The sequence below is a fragment of the Ascaphus truei genome, unplaced genomic scaffold (genome assembly GCF_040206685.1).
Source record: "Ascaphus truei isolate aAscTru1 unplaced genomic scaffold, aAscTru1.hap1 HAP1_SCAFFOLD_3124, whole genome shotgun sequence".
NCBI classification, from domain to species: Eukaryota; Metazoa; Chordata; class Amphibia; order Anura; family Ascaphidae; genus Ascaphus; species Ascaphus truei.
In genome coordinates, this window is record NW_027456098.1 from 7520 (window position 1) to 25505 (window position 17986).

Below are 17986 nucleotides of genomic sequence, written 5' to 3' on the forward strand. Positions count from 1 at the left end.
CAATTGTTATTTGCACTATCCTATTTTTGCACCAATTGAGCACAATATTTACAATTTATGAGCGCAGATCACCCCTTTTTTTCTCACAGTATGTACATTGTCTGCTAGGCTAGCCTGCTTTTGTACTTTGAACTGTATATGTATGCCCAACCAAACATAGGGGGAGGTAGCAGTTGCAGAATTTTGCTATTGGCTCAGATGCTGAATGGTTTAGTTAAGAAAAACACAGATTGTTTCCTGTGTGCACCATACCTCTCCACTGTCTTACAACGATTACAGCTCAGGAAAGATGCCAAACCTGATAGGTTCGAAGAAACTTGTATTCTTTGTGAACGGAAGGAAGGTAAGTTGGTTGTTTTGCTTGTAATCCATACTCTTCGCTCTGCATTAGCTTTTTGTGCAACTTTACTGGAAAATAGATTTTATGTTTTTATGTACTGTAGAACAAAAATAACTGCTGGGAATTTTAAGATACCAGTGACTTCCAAAGTTAAGTTAAAGCAGTATGGTGCCAAATTAACCAATTATAATTTTTTTTACAATATTGGCAAATGCAGGGTCCTGCGAAACAAAACCGCATTATTTTTAGAACAGGGGACCCTCCAGTTCCTGAGATACGGTGCAGTTAAAGTAGTTTACCTATTATTTATTTTCATTTCGGTTTACATTGAAGGGCAGAAAAAGGAGCAGGGTGGGGGAAATCAGGAATCAGGACAACATAAGTAAAGAAACCTCATCCACATAAATAGGAATACACAGGAGAAGGGGACAAAAAAAAAAACACATACAGAGTTCAATTCAAGTTTTTCAGGATAGTTATCATATTACATGGTTTGCCTGAGCAGGTGTGTGCAATCTTTCCCTGCTGGGACCTCCTTTCTGCTTCCATCCCTGCTCGCGCCCCCCCTCCCTTACATTCCCTCCGGCGTCAAATGACGCTGCGGGGTCACGTTGCGTCAAATGCCGCCGCCTTGCCATGGTGACGCGTTGCCGAAGTGAAGATAAGTGAAGTTGCAGAGGCCTAACGCGATCCCCCAGCATTAATTTAAATGCCTCTGCAACCGCCGCGCCCCCCCCCCCTGAACAATCTTGCGCCCCCCCCCCCCTGAACAATCTTGCGCCCCCCTGAGGGGCACGCCCCAGCGTGTCTGAGATCAGATGCATTCTGAGGAACCCCAACCCTCTCTAATAGCGCGTCTGAGATCAGATGCATTGTAAATTCTAATGTATTTTGTACAGTTTTTAAATTACCTGAAAATTTCAGGGAACCCTTTAAGGATGCCCAAGGAACCCGAGGTTTCCTAGGAACCCCAGTTGAAAAACACTGGCCTAAGAAGTACAGTTATACATTACACTATGAGGGGTCAGACTTGCCTGAGAGAATTGAGGAGAGGTTACAAATTATTTTAGAGTGTCAACATCCTCCCAGAGCTACCATCTTTTCTCCCTCCTCATCCATGGGTCCCATTCTCTAGTAAACCAGCCCACAGAATCATTTAGGAAAGGAGTTATCTTTTAGTTTAGTATTATTTGCCAGAGTTTGTTCTTGCCCGCTAGGAGGGAAGGGAGTATTTACCATGGGGAAAAGATTGAATATCCATTATTCTCCATCTGTGAATTGTCATTTCATGCTGATTGAAATTGTCAGATCTATTGTAAAAAGTATATGGTTTAAACAGCACTCTAAGAATATAGGGGAGTAAAATAAGACTGTGGTGCACGGGAACTTGGTGGGACCCTTTTCCCTCCCAAAGGACAATATAGAACAAGAAATGTGGTGGGGGGGGTAACCTAGAACTCAAATGAGAAAAATAAAGTAAATGACAAATATGTTATAAAGAAATTGTGTAACTCCCAACACACTGAGCAACTAAAAAAAATACACTATATGGCAACCTATTAGATAATCTTGTGATCCAAGAGTGGTCACTAGTAAATGTATGCCCAAACCAGGCTAGTGGCAATTAGACCAACCAACTGTAGAGTATATCTCAAAGATAACCGGTAATTAGCAGAGATCAACTAAAGCAACAATGCTACATAAGCCAGTAATGCAGGGGTTAATAACACAACTGCTACAGGCTAAGCAAGCCAATAATATCATATAATTTGAGTCAGATTTTTTGGAGCTAGGAAAGTCTGCCCTGCAAAGACTAAGTCAGGGGTCAGGACCAAGTTCTGAAAAACGTACGTAGCAGTCGAGGCTAAGTGGTTTAGCTGAAAAGCGGACCAGGAAACCTGGGTGTATATCCCGTTCAGGGTAAGCCTTCTGAAGCAAGTGCCTCTACCTATTTGAGCCTAGTTTTCAACCCCATACCCCAGTAAGTGTGTATTTCGTCTGTATTTTGTGTATTTATTGTATGTACGTGGGTTTACCCGAACAAAATCCATTTTATTCCACTACCTTGTTTTGCCTAGTGAATGATCCCGGTTAAAAGGTGTTAAGAGTCCTGGTCTCCCGTGACACTGCCTACAAAATGAGTTTGTAAATTCTCCAAGGCAGCAATTTCCTTTCCTATGGTCTAATTTTATGTTTAGCGTGAACAAAAGAATGTGCTGCGCCATTCAAACCAATGTAATCAAATCTATTAAAAGTGTGCACACAAATTGTGTGATGACCGTGTAGATTATGTGCCCTAAAACTCACTTAAACGTAATTGTTTTATTGTGATCATGTGGCTGCCAATAAGTAACTCTGACTACCCTGGTCAGATGTGGCACATGCCCCTGATGAAGCGGAGTAATCCATGAAATGCGTAGGGTTGGGTTGCCATATCCTTACGCATACGCAAACGTAGGTGCACGGACATGCACTCATTCCCCATAGAGAGTGACTCGGAGCCAATCACAGCATACCCAGAACCAGCCTATCTTCATCATTGGCTCTCGCGAGAACGCGAGCGAGTGTCCAGGATAGCTGAGGCTCCGACACAAGAAGAAGGGGAAAGGAGCCGAGTAAGCAGCCTAACTACCAGCGGAGGATCAACACGCCCCAGCGGGTCTGGAGGAGACGCCGTTAGGACTCCAGAGGTGGTTATTGGCGCTGAAAGGCAGCTCCCTGTGAAAGATATCATTCTATGCGCATTACCTACTTGCCTCTTCATTGGACTAATTTGGGTTGATTACAAAAGGACATTGCTTATGGTTGTATTTATTATAAGATTGATTTATTTGTCACACTTTGCAATCACGTAAAGTATAATAACACACCAGGCGCCACACAGTAACACTTCTTTTCCCACTAATTTTATGTTTGTTGCACTTATTATATTATACATCCATGAATTCTATTGTGTCTTTTATAAAGTGCTGCATATATTGTGGGCTCTTTATGAAGACAAAATATACATGTACACAATAAAGGCATTGTGTGTTTAACTAAAATCTTACTTTTTTTAATGCAGATTATTGAGGAAAATGCTGATCCAGAGGAAATGCTCCTACCCTACCTGAGGAAAAGGCGTATCCTTCTGAGAACCTACCACATGGCATTGCCTATTTTTCCCTTTGTATCTATATAATTCCCTATGAAAATTAAAACTTATCTGGGTATTTAGATTAAAGCAGCCTTTTGGTTAGAGATCTTGCACCTTGCACCTGTTACACCAAAGGGACATGGAAATGTGTCAAGACAGGTTGCTCCAGTTTTCAGCCTGCTTCCTCCGATAAGCAATTTGGGCAACTATCCAATATGCTATGAAGCGACTTGTCGGGGAAGCTTTTACAGTAGAGAATGATCTTGCACACCTCAAGCACTTCCTGACCTCCCTTCCTTGCGTTGCCATACATCGAGTTATGTTCTGGATATGAAATCTAGTATTGTTTAATAACGCACAGAGCCACAAGTCCCTTATGCTATTAAAAAATATACTCTTCTCAATAGTACTAAATTATAGACAAAGATATTGTAGTAATATTGGCCCCTTCTAGCTGTAAAAAAGAATACACGGAAAAAACAGCAATATGATATCTTTTAGTGGATGAACAGTAGTTTACATTATACAAGCTTTTGAACATTTATTATTTTTTTTAGTACTAAATTATACAAACCTGTCAAGATGTTAGGTTCTCTGTAGCCCAGGTGCTTGAGAACCAGGAACCAGAGATCCTAAAACCTTGACGGTAGCTTCATAGCATATTGAATAGTTGCCCAAATTGTTTACCGGGGGAAGCAGGCTGAAAATTGGAGCAACCTTACTTGACACATTCAAATGTCAGTTACCATTGATGCAGCAGGTGCAAGGCACCAAGGTGCCACAACCTTAATGGGCCCAGTGCGGGCTGCAGAGGATAAGGTAGCAGGAGTTTTTAAGCTCATTGTTGCCCATGCAGGCCCCAAAAATATCCTTGCGCTGGACCCCTTTAACTAGTTCTTCCTCTGGTCAAAACAGCCAGTTTTGGAACTTGATACCCAGACACCATTGCTTAGCTGAAAAGCCCCCCTTTCACAGTGCTTTTTACCATGATGAAATCGACATTTGTACACTCTGCAACAGTGGTGTCTTTGTAGGAGGAAAAAAAGGTGTCGACACCCTAAGCAAAGAAAAATGTATTTAGTTTCTATATAATCTACAACAGTGGCTCCCAACTCCAGTCCTCAAGGACCGCCAAGAGGCCACATTTTGAGGATATCCCTGCCTGAGCATAAGTAGTACAGTCAAATGACTGAGCCACCCATGTGTGCTCATGTGAGTATAACATTAAAACCTGGAATGTTAGTGATCCTTGAGGAGGGAAACTACTGATTAAGACTATAGCAGAAAAAGCAGGTCTTGCTACTAGTATCCAGTGCCATTCCTAATAATGTAGTAATGATTATATCGAATGGTGATCGTTCTCTTAAAAAGACAAAGGTGCCATATCTCGGTTCCTGTGAGTTTCCTCACAAAATCGCTCTGCTCGAAGGATCTCGAACAATGGATCCCAACACTCTCCCCAGGAACCCCCAGCCACACCAGGTTTCTGTGGCAACCATCCAATATTCTATTCATATGCAATGTAAGCACGTTTATCTGTGTGAAGGGCATTGGTTATTCTCACAACCTGGTGCCTGTGGGAGAGGGTTGAGAACCACTGATCTAGAACTTGGACATCAGGGTTTGCAAGCAGGGGCAACCTTGAGAGCAAACTACAATAATGCAACATTTTACATTTGTGCAGTGATGTTGAACAAAGTTCTAGGATCTGCTGATTTTCTTCTTTAACGGCTGTCTTAAAAGTCCTTCTCACCGGCACTAAATATGGCTGCGGAGGAGGTGGCTGCGGTGCATGCACGGTGATGATATCCACCATCCATCCAGTCTCCAAGAAGATCTTGTATCCTTAACTCACATGAAAGTAGCTGTGCTTCGTGATAAAGCAACTCTTGACACCACAGTAGCTTATTGGTACTAAACCATTTATTGCAACCTTGGATCCATGGAAATGTTATTAGCTGCCAAAAATAACGACCATTCCCTGCTCCTAATGCCCTCTAACTAACCACCAGACATCAAAGATGAAACAGCAATAATGATCTAGGTCAGGGGTTCTCAAACGTATTTATATACTGTACATTCAGCGCTGGTGCAAGGGTATTCGGCACCCTAGATGAAACTTCAACCCTGTGCCAAATTTTTGTTTTTAAAAGTTACACAGTAGCCCCTCTCTTTTGTACACTCAACCACCTCCTTTCTCACTTCATTCTTTCACCCCCATCTCCTCTTCTCACCCCCCTTCCTCCTCTTCTCTCATCCCCCTCCTCTTCTCTCACTCCCTCCTTCTTTCACCCAATTAAGGCTGAGTTCAGGTTGGCTGCTACGGACGGTCTGTGCGTGCCTCCCCCGCGATCTGTGTTCAGGCCGCAGGAGTCTGTCGCGGAGTTTGAGGGCGTGGCGGGGGCGGGGCGAATGTGTCATGGAGCTGGTTCGCTGAACCAGCTCACGTGACGCGACTGCAGCCCCAAATATAATTTCGGGTTTTAGCAGCAAAATGTCGCAGCGTCAACGCTGCACTTTGCCGCCGGTGGAGTTTTCAGTTTGAACACTCCCACAGAACAACCCGAAATTGCGACAGATGTGCGCGCGCACGTCGCGTAGCAGCCACCCTGAACTCTGCCTAATGCCTACCACTTGTCTGCGGAGGACACAGGCCAGCAGGAGCAGAGCGGCAGTAGGGACAGGCAGTGCACACTGAGCAGGGCGGCGGGGGGGGAAAGAGGACGGAGGTAGAGACGGGAGGTGGCGGGAGAGGAAGATGGGGGATCGCAGCAGCGGAGCAGGGCGGCAGAGGAGGAGGATGACTGGGAGGACCTGCAAGCTACCAGTGGCAGACACTATAGGGCAGCGAAGACTTCCAGGTCAGACGGCTGGGGCACCCTCCTCCCGGCAGTCCTGCTCCTCAGCAAACCTTCTCCGCTCCCACAGTGCTTCGTCTTCCGCCACTGCCTGTCTCTACCACTGACCGCTTCTGCCGCTGCCCTGCTCTTTTCCATCCACCTGTCGTCCGTCTTCCTCCTTCACTCCTGACACCCCCCAAAATGTGACACCCAATGCAACTGCCTAAGACGCCCAGTGCTTGCACCGTCCTTGTGTACATTCTGTGGCAGTATTACCATTGAATGCTATGGAAACTCTTGAGGTTTTGCTGGTTATGTTGAGGTGTCTGGGGTGAGAAACGAGTCTAAGTGTTAATAATAATTTTGAGGATTACCATACTTACACATACCTCTCTTCATCAATACATTCATATATACTCCGTATATTTAAAAAAATATTGCACTTGTACGGCATATAGAAATCAGCCTTTAGCAGTGACAGAAAATGGACTGACCGCAGGAGGGAGCTGCTTTAGTGAATATACGACTTTGTGGACAATCAGTGGTCCAGGGGCCACAATTTGAGAACTAATGAATGATCTTGGCAGATTCTGTATGTTACAAACAGGACAGCATACCAATTACAGCATTGCATGCCACCAGTGTATCTGGTATTTAGGCATCATGCTTTTTCAGTGTACGTTTTCAGAGTGGTTGCTTACCCTGATGAAGATCCGTTTATGTTTTACATTTTTAATAATACATGCTTACATTTGGAGTGCCCGGCTTCTAGATCTTCTTTGCTTATAATTCAGTACAGTTCTTGACACTACCAAGACATTACTCAGCCAACACCTGCCTGCTGTCCATATGCTCTCTGCATGGTGCCGCGGTCACCACCGTGGAGGGTATCGGAAGCACCACCACCAGGCTACACCCTGTGCAGGTACTGTAGGAGCATACAGTATCCAGTAAATCGAAAATGGTCGAATGACCATGAAAATGTGGATGTCTTCACAATTTAAAGCAACAATCCTGAACATTTACCTTTGATTTTTTTTTTAACAGAATTTGAACCGGGGGTTCCTCGGGGGGGGGGGAACCATGTTATGTTCAGCTCAGAAGACCCCCCAAATTCCCGGGATACTTACTATTTTAGTTGTGTTGTTCTTGGACATTTAAAGATGCCCACCACAGTCCTCCAATAGGAAGTTGCAATGTCATGCCTCCTACGATGTTGCGGCTTCCTATTTGTATTGTATTGTATGTCTTTATATAGCGCCAAAAGTGTACTCAGCGCTACACTAAGAATACAGTACAGGGAATTATAATAATACAATAAGCACAGCAAAATCAGACAATAGATGAGGAAATCCCTGCCCTGAAGAACTTACAATCTAAGTGTATGATGGGAGACTTACAGAGACCGCAGGTGAGGGAGTAAGTGCAGTGGATGGCAGTGCTTGGCCACAATGGGTGGTACAGTAGGAGTAACTGTGGGTGTGGGACAGTAACCATGAGTGCAGGCTGTTGAGATGCTTGATTTGTGGGGCAAGTTTTAAGGTTAGTCAGTATTAAATCAGAAGGTTAACACCATTTACAGGGGAAGAGATGGCTATTGGCCCACAGGATCTACAAGAGATGGCAGCCAAAGGTTGTGAGGTCCAACCCCTGGTCGAATTCTCTTACAAATAAATAGGTTAAAAAAAAATGTTACTCAGCTCTTGTGCTGTAATTTTTTCTGTTTGTCACACTTCAAGCCAAGTGTTTTATCTATTTTCACTGAACTGTAAAAATAGGGTTATCGCTGCAATACAAATACCGACAATATAAATTGCTCATTGGATGTCTCCATTGCTCAGTGTTGTAATATTATAGTAATGGCAGCTATAGAAGTAATTTATTTGGGCTTATTCATTCCCTCCTTGTGTATGGAGAATATGGGGGGCAGTTAGGAGGAGCCATACCTTAAAAGAGTTGAGTACTAGAGAAGAAGAAGGAAGGGGGGGGGGGGGAAACGTGTTTTTATTTTTAGAAAGGCCATAAGCAATGACGGTGTGAGGGAGCCTTGAAATGATTGGGTTTAGTTCTGCTAGTAATAAAATGGATCTGAATCCAGGGTACATTTGCCCTTTAATAACATTTAAAAGGACAGCCCAGTTACTCCATACAAAAAAAAATCTATATTTGTCATTTACTATCTTCCACATATGCAATCGTCCTCATAGGGACAAAATATTTTGTTTCTTTGAAAAATAAAGAAAAGTGCACCTTTTCAGCGGGGACGCTCCCTCCCCAGGGGAACGCAGAGACTCACCCAGGGTTTCAGATTGAAAACCTTTTCAGTTTTAGACAAAGTAAAAAATAAATCGGTGACTAAGATTTAACATTTATGTCGCCGTTAATTTGTTGCTAAAAAGAACTTTAACATAGCCAGCTGTAGTACTTAAAAAGATCTGATGTAAATCATTTGTCTCATTCTTACTTACCGGTACTTTAATAAAGCACAGAAGTTAATGTGTATGATATGTTTATGAACGGGGTTAATGTATAACATATGGAACTCATTCCTGCTTCTTTTAACCATTTTGAGGCCAGAGTTTTAAGGCCTATTTAGAGAGTCATGCTGCACACTAGAAAAAAACAAGCACAATGATAATTTTATCGGTGCGCCTGAGACCAGGGAAGACCAAGTTTACAATCATGCAGTGCAGTGTACATTATCACTGGGGTGCGCACACTGGGGGGCGCAATATTTTTCTGGGGGGGCACAGGCGCCGTGCTCTTCCCCAAGGCTTTAAAATTAAATGCTGGGGGATCACGTGAGGCCTCTGTAACCTAAATTTACCTTGCTTCAGCCGGCGTCTGGACGCGTCTCCGTGGCAACGTGGCATCAAAGGACGCTTTGGGTCACGTGACATGACATCACATGACCCCGCGCGTCATTTGACGCCACACAGAGCAAAGCGGGGGGGGGGGGGCGCAAGCATTGGAGGACAAGAGGTAGGGGGGCACGGGGGCAAAAGTTTGCACACCCCTGCATTATCACATAGTTGACTGACAATGTTAAAAAATCTATCACAGACAAATATAAAGGTTTTTAAATGATTTTTTGAACGTTGAATATTGCCATTTAAAGCTGCAGTTCAGTCAATATCCTGCATGTGTGTTTTTTTTTTTAATAAATCAGTTCTGTAGTAAGAAAAAATACTTTTAGCATTTTCTGTTTTAAAAAAACAACAACTTTGAAAGACTAATTTTCTTGTATTCTATTTTCACAGCCATTTGCTAAGGCACTGCCCCTTCGTGTCCTGTCACAAGCCCTGGCACATCCCTTTGTCAGCCCTGCCCTCCCTCTAGCACATGTCAGTGCAGGAGTGCTCATGAATATTCATGAGCTTCCACTGACGGACTGAAGCAGAATATAAACAGATCCCTTCACTAATTATGTCACCAAATTTCGCCTATCAATACATGGAGAACGAATTGACCTGCAGCTATACAGTTCTTTAGGTAATTAGAGATTGTCAGCAGTCTCCTGGCTCTAACTTTGTTGATCCCATTAGTTAATTATTTATTCTTTATTTACAGTGAGTGTGCCTGCTTTCCTTGCACAGCACTGCTGTCTCTGGCAGGTCTATGCTGCAGTGTACAGTATGTATCACCATTATCACTGCACTTGCCAGCTTTATCACTCCAGCACTCTTACTTTAACACACTAAAGTCTCTATTATAGTGCGCAGTGCTGGTTGTTCTAGCAAGGTAGCTGGACATTTAACACACTGGCCACTCACTTGTGTACATTTATATACCTTTATTTTTGGGTCTCATCGTTGCTCCAGAGGGGTTAACACCCTGACTAGCAACCTGTGTCCTCTTATCCCACCATTATCAAGTGGTTCAATGGGATAGTATATACTTAAAATAGACGACACGGTTGCCTGATAATGTTGATTTAATATATTTTTAATTCACATTACACATTACTTTGGTAATATATGTTTTAAGTAAATTTATTAAAAGTTAAATTTTACACTGTTTTGGTGTGCATTTAAGTGAATTCTTTTAGGGGGCACATCCATTTTGTGTTTCCCTTTACCTTTTCTGATTCACTTTTCAGTTCACAGTTTGCACCCATTATTTGATTACCACATTGATGTATTTGACCACTTTATTCAATTAGTATGGTTCTGTGATCACTCCCTATCCCTTTGTTGTTTCAATTAGAGATTGCACACATGAAACTATTGAAGTAAAAAAATAAATAAATAAATAAAAAAAGACTGAACTGCAGCTTTAATTAAATGCGTTTTTATGATCTTTATCTAATCTCTTTTGAGTTAACATTATTTGGAAACCATTATATATACATTGTAAATTATGCAGACAGGTACATTGTAAATTATGCAGACAGGTTTCCTTCTTGTTTTGAGTGAACTAATTATGCTGCATCATTAGCTAAAGAGTTAAAGGGAAGAGTAATACTTTTCAGACAAAATTAGGGTTACATATGATTCAAAGAAAATAGAAATGTATTAATTTTAACACAGAATGTAAATTAGTCAAAACTTTAAGGGTGATCAGATCTTTCTCAAGATAAGTTGTTTAAAGCACTTTCTTAATGCCCATCTTAGAGCCATGTTCCTATTATGATTCAGCCTTTCCCACAAGGATAACACTTTTATTCCTACGCGTGAAGGCGTTATTGATATTTTTTCCTTTTAGTTTGGCTGCTATTGTTTCTATGGCAAATATCACTGAGCTTGATACGGTTTCTCATGGATGGGGAAAAAGAACAATGACACCAAAGATAGGGCTCGAGAGCAGTCAAAAAGTGTGAAAAATAAAAAAAATATATATACAGTACATATTTGAGCTGATGAATGCTTCTTTAAAAAACAAAAAAAACAAACACCCACATTTCTCACAGGAGAGGATTGCAAAAGCACACGGGACTCAGTGTGGGTTCTGCACCCCTGGGATGGTGATGTCCATGTATGCATTACTGAGGAACCACCCAGAACCCACCATGGAGCAGATATATGAAGCTCTGGGAGGTATGACTATTTCAAATATATGCTGTTTTTCTTAATACATTTAACCACTTTTGTGTTGGGTGGTCCAGGACTCTGTATCTTATCCCTCTTGAAGACAGTGGCCCATATTTGCTAAACAGTCTTCTGCCATAATATGCCTTCTGAGGCCTTCAAGTCAATGTGTCTCCCAGCACCGAATGGTATCTTATGGCTGAAGACTGCTTAATAAATATGGACCATTATTATAATATTCATGTTTTTCTTTGGACATGTTAACATTGATATGTGCCAATATTATGCAGCTGTATTCAGACTCGGTGTACACAGCTAGAAAGCCTCTTTCACATAGCATTTAGTGAATTCGTAGCCATAGTTTAGCTTATGTGTTCAGACCTTTGGAACTGTGGGATGTGCCATATATACCTGGAGTTACCAACACAGTATTTAAGCATGCTGCTGCAGTCTCAGGGGACGTAAGTTGGGCTACATCAGGCCCGCCAACATTTCCAACATGAAAACAGGTCAGGGACGGGCAACTACAGTCCTCAAGGGCCACCAACAGGTCAGCTTTAATTAGCTAAAGTTTCTGAGATTTAACCATTGGCAAAAAAAAGTACAAAAGGTACAGCTGAATTTAATAGCCACCGGGCCCAAGACACATGTCCCGGCTCTCCCTCCCTGTCGGTGGCCCTGCCAGCCTGCACTGCAAGTTGGGCCCGAACTCTGGCCGGGCACGGCTGCCGGTCATCTCATCTCCAGGCCCCGGCTCTCTCCCAGCTGCAGGCCTCCCTCACTCTGTTCCACGCCAGGCCTCTCTGATGTCGACGCACGCCGGAAGCAAGCTGTGCAGCAATATTGGTTAACTGTTTTTTTTTTAAATTTTTTAAAATGTATTCTTTATTTTTTATTACAGGTTTGAAGCAAAGGGTTCCCGGAGCTGAACTGTGTTAAATTTAGCTACGGATACCCCCTGGTTTCTGAGATACTTACATCCGAAGGGGGTGCCGGTATCTCTGTGGAGTTTAAAGGTCTAGGTCACGTCGGCCAACAGGAAGCCACACCAGATGATGTCAAGGCTTCCTATTGGGCCGCATGAAGTGGGACATTTAAGCCACCATTAGAGTAGACACACAGTTTCTCCACCTGCAGGGATGCCGGCACCACTACGGAGATAAGTGTCTCTCGAAGCAGGGGGTTAGACCCCAGCTTCAAACCTGTAATAAAAATTACAATTTTATTAAAAGTTAACCCGTACTGATGCTTACACACTAGCAATCCAAGCTTGGTACGTAATGGGTTCCCAACCTGACTATTTTGTTATGGATACATTGCCCTGGCGTGTTTTCAACATGTTCTCTTCCCATTAGGTAATCTGTGCCGTTGCACGGGATACAGGCCAATAATGGATGGATGCAGAACCTTCTGCAAGGTGAGTGACGTAATGTAGATTAACCATTCGCAAAGTACAAGTTTCATGCACAATGCTAAAGTCTAACGTATCCTCGGATTTTACAAGTAAACATGATTTTTTTTTTTTTTAAAGATGCAATCACTCCAAAAAGAGAAAATCACAATGAAAGTATGTTAGAGTATATGTTAAAAAGATAGGCACTTTAAAAAAAAATGTAAAACAAATATATAATACCTGCGCTCCTCCCTTTAGGAGTATGCAGCTTGGAAAAAGATTGCATTACATTTATGGGTAACAAAAATACAATTCCAGCGTTCCTCCCAGATTGGCTATCAATTTATTAGTGAAAGTCTACATTTTGATCATATGTCTAATAACAAAGGAGCCTGCTAACCCAGTCAAGGTAAACGCCAAATATAGCAGGTACCTACACTAAATGAGTGCAAATTATTTTTGTCCTATGGAGTCAAATATGTGAAAGTGCCCAAGGGGATAAATAAATGAAGCATAACGCTATCTGTGATTCAGTGCAATTAAGAACTGCCAGAAGCCAGTGTCAAGGTTCGCTTAGCATTGTGAAGTTATATTGTGAGTGCACAAGTTTCTTAGTGAAAAATACAGACATGTTTCTCTTATTTCTGTCAGTCACAGACACTCGCCTCCTCTTCAGTAGAGTGAAGTTTAGACTGACACTGTGATGCAACTAAATGGCTCCTTTGTTATTAGATTTAGGATCAAAATGTGTGAGGAGCGTATGAATGGTAAACTTACATTTTGTTATTTCTACCCTTTATTATCTCATTGTGTGCCTGCAAATCAGAAAATACACATTTAATCGCTAGGTAGCAAATAATTATTTAGCATGAGAAAAAATAATAGCCACGTTTATATCTGCTAAATAATAGCAGTCAAAGGTGGAGAAGCATCATAGCAGGTCTGGAACAAAATGGAAGCATATTGCATAATTTTCATCTTGCATCAATGTAGCAAGGTTTCTGCTCCACGTTTTGCGCTGTGTACGTCACCTTGCAATTTGGGGAGTGACAGTTGGAGGCGTTAGGAAGACGTTACATGATGCACAGATTATAATGAGATGTAGCGTTACTTTTGTATCTTGTATTTGCGTAAAAAACAATCTGCCAGGTCTGAGGTGGCGTAAACTTTTCTGGCCAACAATCACATGATGAAACTCATACATTTGTTGCAAATGCGAGCAGAAAATGGAGCCATGTATCAAAACAAACTTCTATTTGCACTTTCTTTATGTTGATTGTTTTTTGGGGGGTTTTCCATTACGTATCATGGATTGCATTTTTAAAAAGACGGTTTGGAGCGTGGATCAGAGAAAGGTTTCTTTACATTTTTCCTTAATGCATCTTCAAAGTTATTTACGTTCGGTTTCAAAAGTTGTGTGAATTTTGTTTTTTAGAAAACCGATTGCTGTCAGGCGAAGGAATCCGGCCCCTGCTGTGTGAATAACCAGGACATGCCGCAGGTTTCTGCTGCAGGGGATGATGTAAGCAAGGGGTGCGCAAAATGGGGATGGAGGGGAGGGCGCGGCGGTTGCAGAGGCCCCGCGCTCTTCCCCAAGGCGTGAGGCCTCTAAGACGTGAGGCAACTCAACTTGATTCAGAAGGTTGCTGTGATGCCACAGGGTCTTTTGATGCCGGCACAAGAGGTGGGGGGCGGGGAGCGTGAGCACAGGGGGGGAGAAGGCATGGGGGGCGCAGCTCTAATGATTTGCGTACCCCTGATGTAAGCTATATATTCTATCTGTGTGTCCCAATTATTACTGCATACAAACTTGTGGGCTAAAAGAAGCACTTCAGTAACATAAAAAACACTTTATTACACTTTTTCCATCACGATGTTAACTCTGTATTTGTAGTACAGAAATAAAGCTCTGAACTTAGATCTTTTATTGTCAAGCCTTTCTTCTACTGCATTGGACAATCTCTACTAAACCCTAGTGCAGTGGTGCGCAAACTAGGGCCAGGGGGGCGGGAGAATTTGTAGGGGGGGTGCAGCGGTTACAGAGGCCCCACACTCTTCCCCAAGGCATTTAAACTAAATGTGGGGGGAGGCGTGAGGCCTCTGTAACTCACTTACCTGCTGTCAGCCGGGTCTTCGATGACACGTCGCCTTGGCAACGCGGCATCAAATGACGCCAAGGGGTCATGGGACGTCAGGCGTCACCATAGCAACGTGCGTCAAATGACACGATGGGGTCACGTCACGTCACATAACCCGCAATGTCATTTGACATCGAGCCATTAGGAGAGGGGGGCTCCCGGGAAGGGGCCGCAGCTCAAGAAGTTTGTGCGCCCCTGCCCTAGTGTATCGAATGTGTCGGTATTCAAGGAAGCAACTTATTAATACTTAAGGCAGCAATTTTACTCCGTGCGATGGCGCGCATGCGACAAGTACAAATTGCAGGATCCTGTTCCCCCTGTGGCGCTATAAACAAATATTAGTAATAGTGAGAACCTTCACCTTGAGTTGGATGCCTCAAACGTTCTTAAGACAGTAGCACCGTTACCATGATTATCCATTGTCTTTTGTAGATTTGCACAGGGTTGTTTGAAGGCGAAAGCTTTACACCACTTGATCCAACACAAGAACTGATATTTCCACCTGAACTAATGGTAAGAAACTTCATTAATGTTTCTACTTTTCTATGCTATTATTCTGGAGGCCCGGGTCATGTGTAGGATGATTAGCCCAGATAGGTTCAACTCGTTCCTTTTACAAGCACAACAAGTGCTTTGTCTTCACTTTATTGAGAAAAAGCATGGATTTACAAAGGCACTTGTGGATGATGGTATTGTGAGAGAATGTCTCTATGGTGAGTGCGCTTGATAGTGGGGAAAGGTGAAAAAGGATAAGTCCTTGCCAGTAGAGAAAATTACAGGAGGGGTACTCACTCAGCCAGTGAAGAAGTGGAAAAGGAAGTGCCAGTGTATGCTGGGTAGCAAGATAGGCTGGTGACAGACCATCTGTAATCAAAGCAGAGGGGGAGAAGGCAGACTAACCCATTCTGACAGAAAGGCTGAGGTTGCTGTAGCAACTCACTGGCATAATGCAGAGACAGGGATCGCAACACTGTGTCTACCACACAGGCACTGTGAGTGCACAGAGCAAAATACATGCAGCTGGAATGAGAACGTGACAAGCAGAAGCTGCAAAGGAAAGGGGGGAGAGGGGGTGAAACAGAAATGTGATTCTTGTTCCATGACAGCTATGTTTGTGACCACTGTGTGAATGAGGAGTCAGGAAGATACTTTATTATTCGGTTTGTTGGTATGAAAATATCACAATGTAAATAAGTTACAGCAAGGCTCCGCTTCTTTGCGCCCCGCTTTTCGGCGATACGACGGTACCGAGAAGGGGTCCACCATGTCTGCACATGAGCAGAACGGGGAAGTCCGTGGTCGTGCATGTGCAGAACAGGTGGTTACTGGGGGTGCGCATGCGCAGAACAGGTGGTTGCCAAGGGTGCGCACGTTCAGAAGGGGAATTGCCGATTTGCGCATGCGCACATGCCGAAAATCGCCGGTTACGCTTTCTGGCGATTTTTGGTTGCGGTGGGCCCTTAGAACGGAACCTGTCGCATGCATTAATATTGGAGTAAAAATGTGGCCATACTATTACCTACTGAGGGGAGGGGGGTGATAGACAGCACTCTGATACGAATAATCAATGGAAATGCAGGGTGCACGGACCAAAAGGGGACCCTAATTCCCCTCTACGTACTAATCTACCTATAGAAGTAGCAGCACTCACTGTCTATTGGTTCAATGATCTACTGAATGCAGATGTCATAAAGATAAATGAATTTAATAACACTGTAAACAAACCAGAATAGAAGCAATTGTATATGCAGAACAATAAGATGTCACAATGGAAAAAATGTCTCAAAGTGAGGGACGGGAGGGAAAGGAGAAGGGAAAAACACATGAAACAAAAGGAAAAAACACAATAAGGAGAAAAGAAAGTATGCTAGGGGGGCGACGTTTCGAGGGACTACCTCTTCATCAGGCCCATTCCCCCATGTCCCAAAGGATCCCAGAGGTACTTCCCTAAGCCTTCCCTCCCCTGTCAGGAGTCTAGCCAAACACCACAGAGATCTGCTCACAGTCATACAATATGGGCTATAGGGAGCTCGCATATAGGCACAAGGAATCCATAATAGCAATTGAAAAGGTAACCAGACCCTCTGTCCTCTGCTCCGCGTGCTCTGTGGAGTGCAGCACCATGGGACAATAAGTGTACACTTGGCTGAACTTTGTGTAAAATATAGCCTGAAAATGTATGCATACAGTACACTAAAGAGGGATAAAAAAAATATATGTAAAATGTAATTATTACAATATTCCTGTCTTTTACTCTGGCATGAGAAAGGCTGAAATACACTGAGATTATTTTATAATCTATCTGGTTTCTGCTTGTTCTGAACAACATAAATATATCCACGTTTCCCTTTGTCACACATTGTCAGTTTGTCAGTGGAGATAATATATGTGTGTTTCTGTAGATGAAGAGCTAGGGAGATTTGTATTAAATCTCAGTGTACTTCATCCTCTGAAAAAGTCCATATTTACTAAAGATTAGTAAACCATAAGGTACCTTATGACAATGAATGAGACATAAGGTACCTTATGACAATGAATGAGACATAAGGTACCTTATGACAATGAATGAGACACAAGGTACCTTATGACAATGAATGAGACACAAGGTGCCTTACATTTTATCTTCATTTAGTAACTATAGACATTGGAGTTATACATGACACCATAGAGCATTTATAGATGCCTCCTGACAATTATAGGGAAAATATGCATATACTTTAGTATATAAACTGTCTATCTATTAAAATGTATTTAGATTGTGTTGCCTATGAACTGCGCTGTGCATTTAACGCCTCACTGGTGTTATATCATTGTCTTGCTCTGTGCAGTTGATGGAGAATGAAAGTGTTGAGACACTGTTGTTCCGAGGGGAACGTACCACATGGATTGCGCCTTCCAGCCTCCAGGAGTTACTGCAGCTGAAAGCTAATTATCCCCAGGCCCCTCTTGTGGTGGGGAATACCACAGTGGGTATGTGTGGAGTTATATAATTGCATAGTGATATAGTAGATTAGGTTGAAAAAAAAAACATGTTCATCAAGTTCAACCTCTGCTAAATTTAGAAAACAAATACTTAGCCTATATTTGTATTTGCAGTATTTTGATCCAGAGG

The 17986-nt window shown here is 42.7% G+C and overlaps 1 protein-coding gene across 1 annotated transcript; it reads left to right on the forward strand.

The window, feature by feature from the left end:
• Positions 1-214: 214 nt before the first annotated feature.
• LOC142483269 (aldehyde oxidase 1-like) lies at positions 215-17844 on the forward strand (the record flags this gene model as incomplete). Its single annotated transcript, XM_075583336.1, has 9 exons — positions 215-343; positions 3405-3462; positions 5220-5316; positions 7133-7241; positions 11226-11352; positions 12699-12760; positions 14172-14258; positions 15307-15387; positions 17703-17844. Coding segments are annotated over exons 1-9 (817 nt in total), but the record flags the coding sequence as incomplete, so codon positions are not given.
• Between the last annotated feature and the right edge of the window lie 142 nt (positions 17845-17986).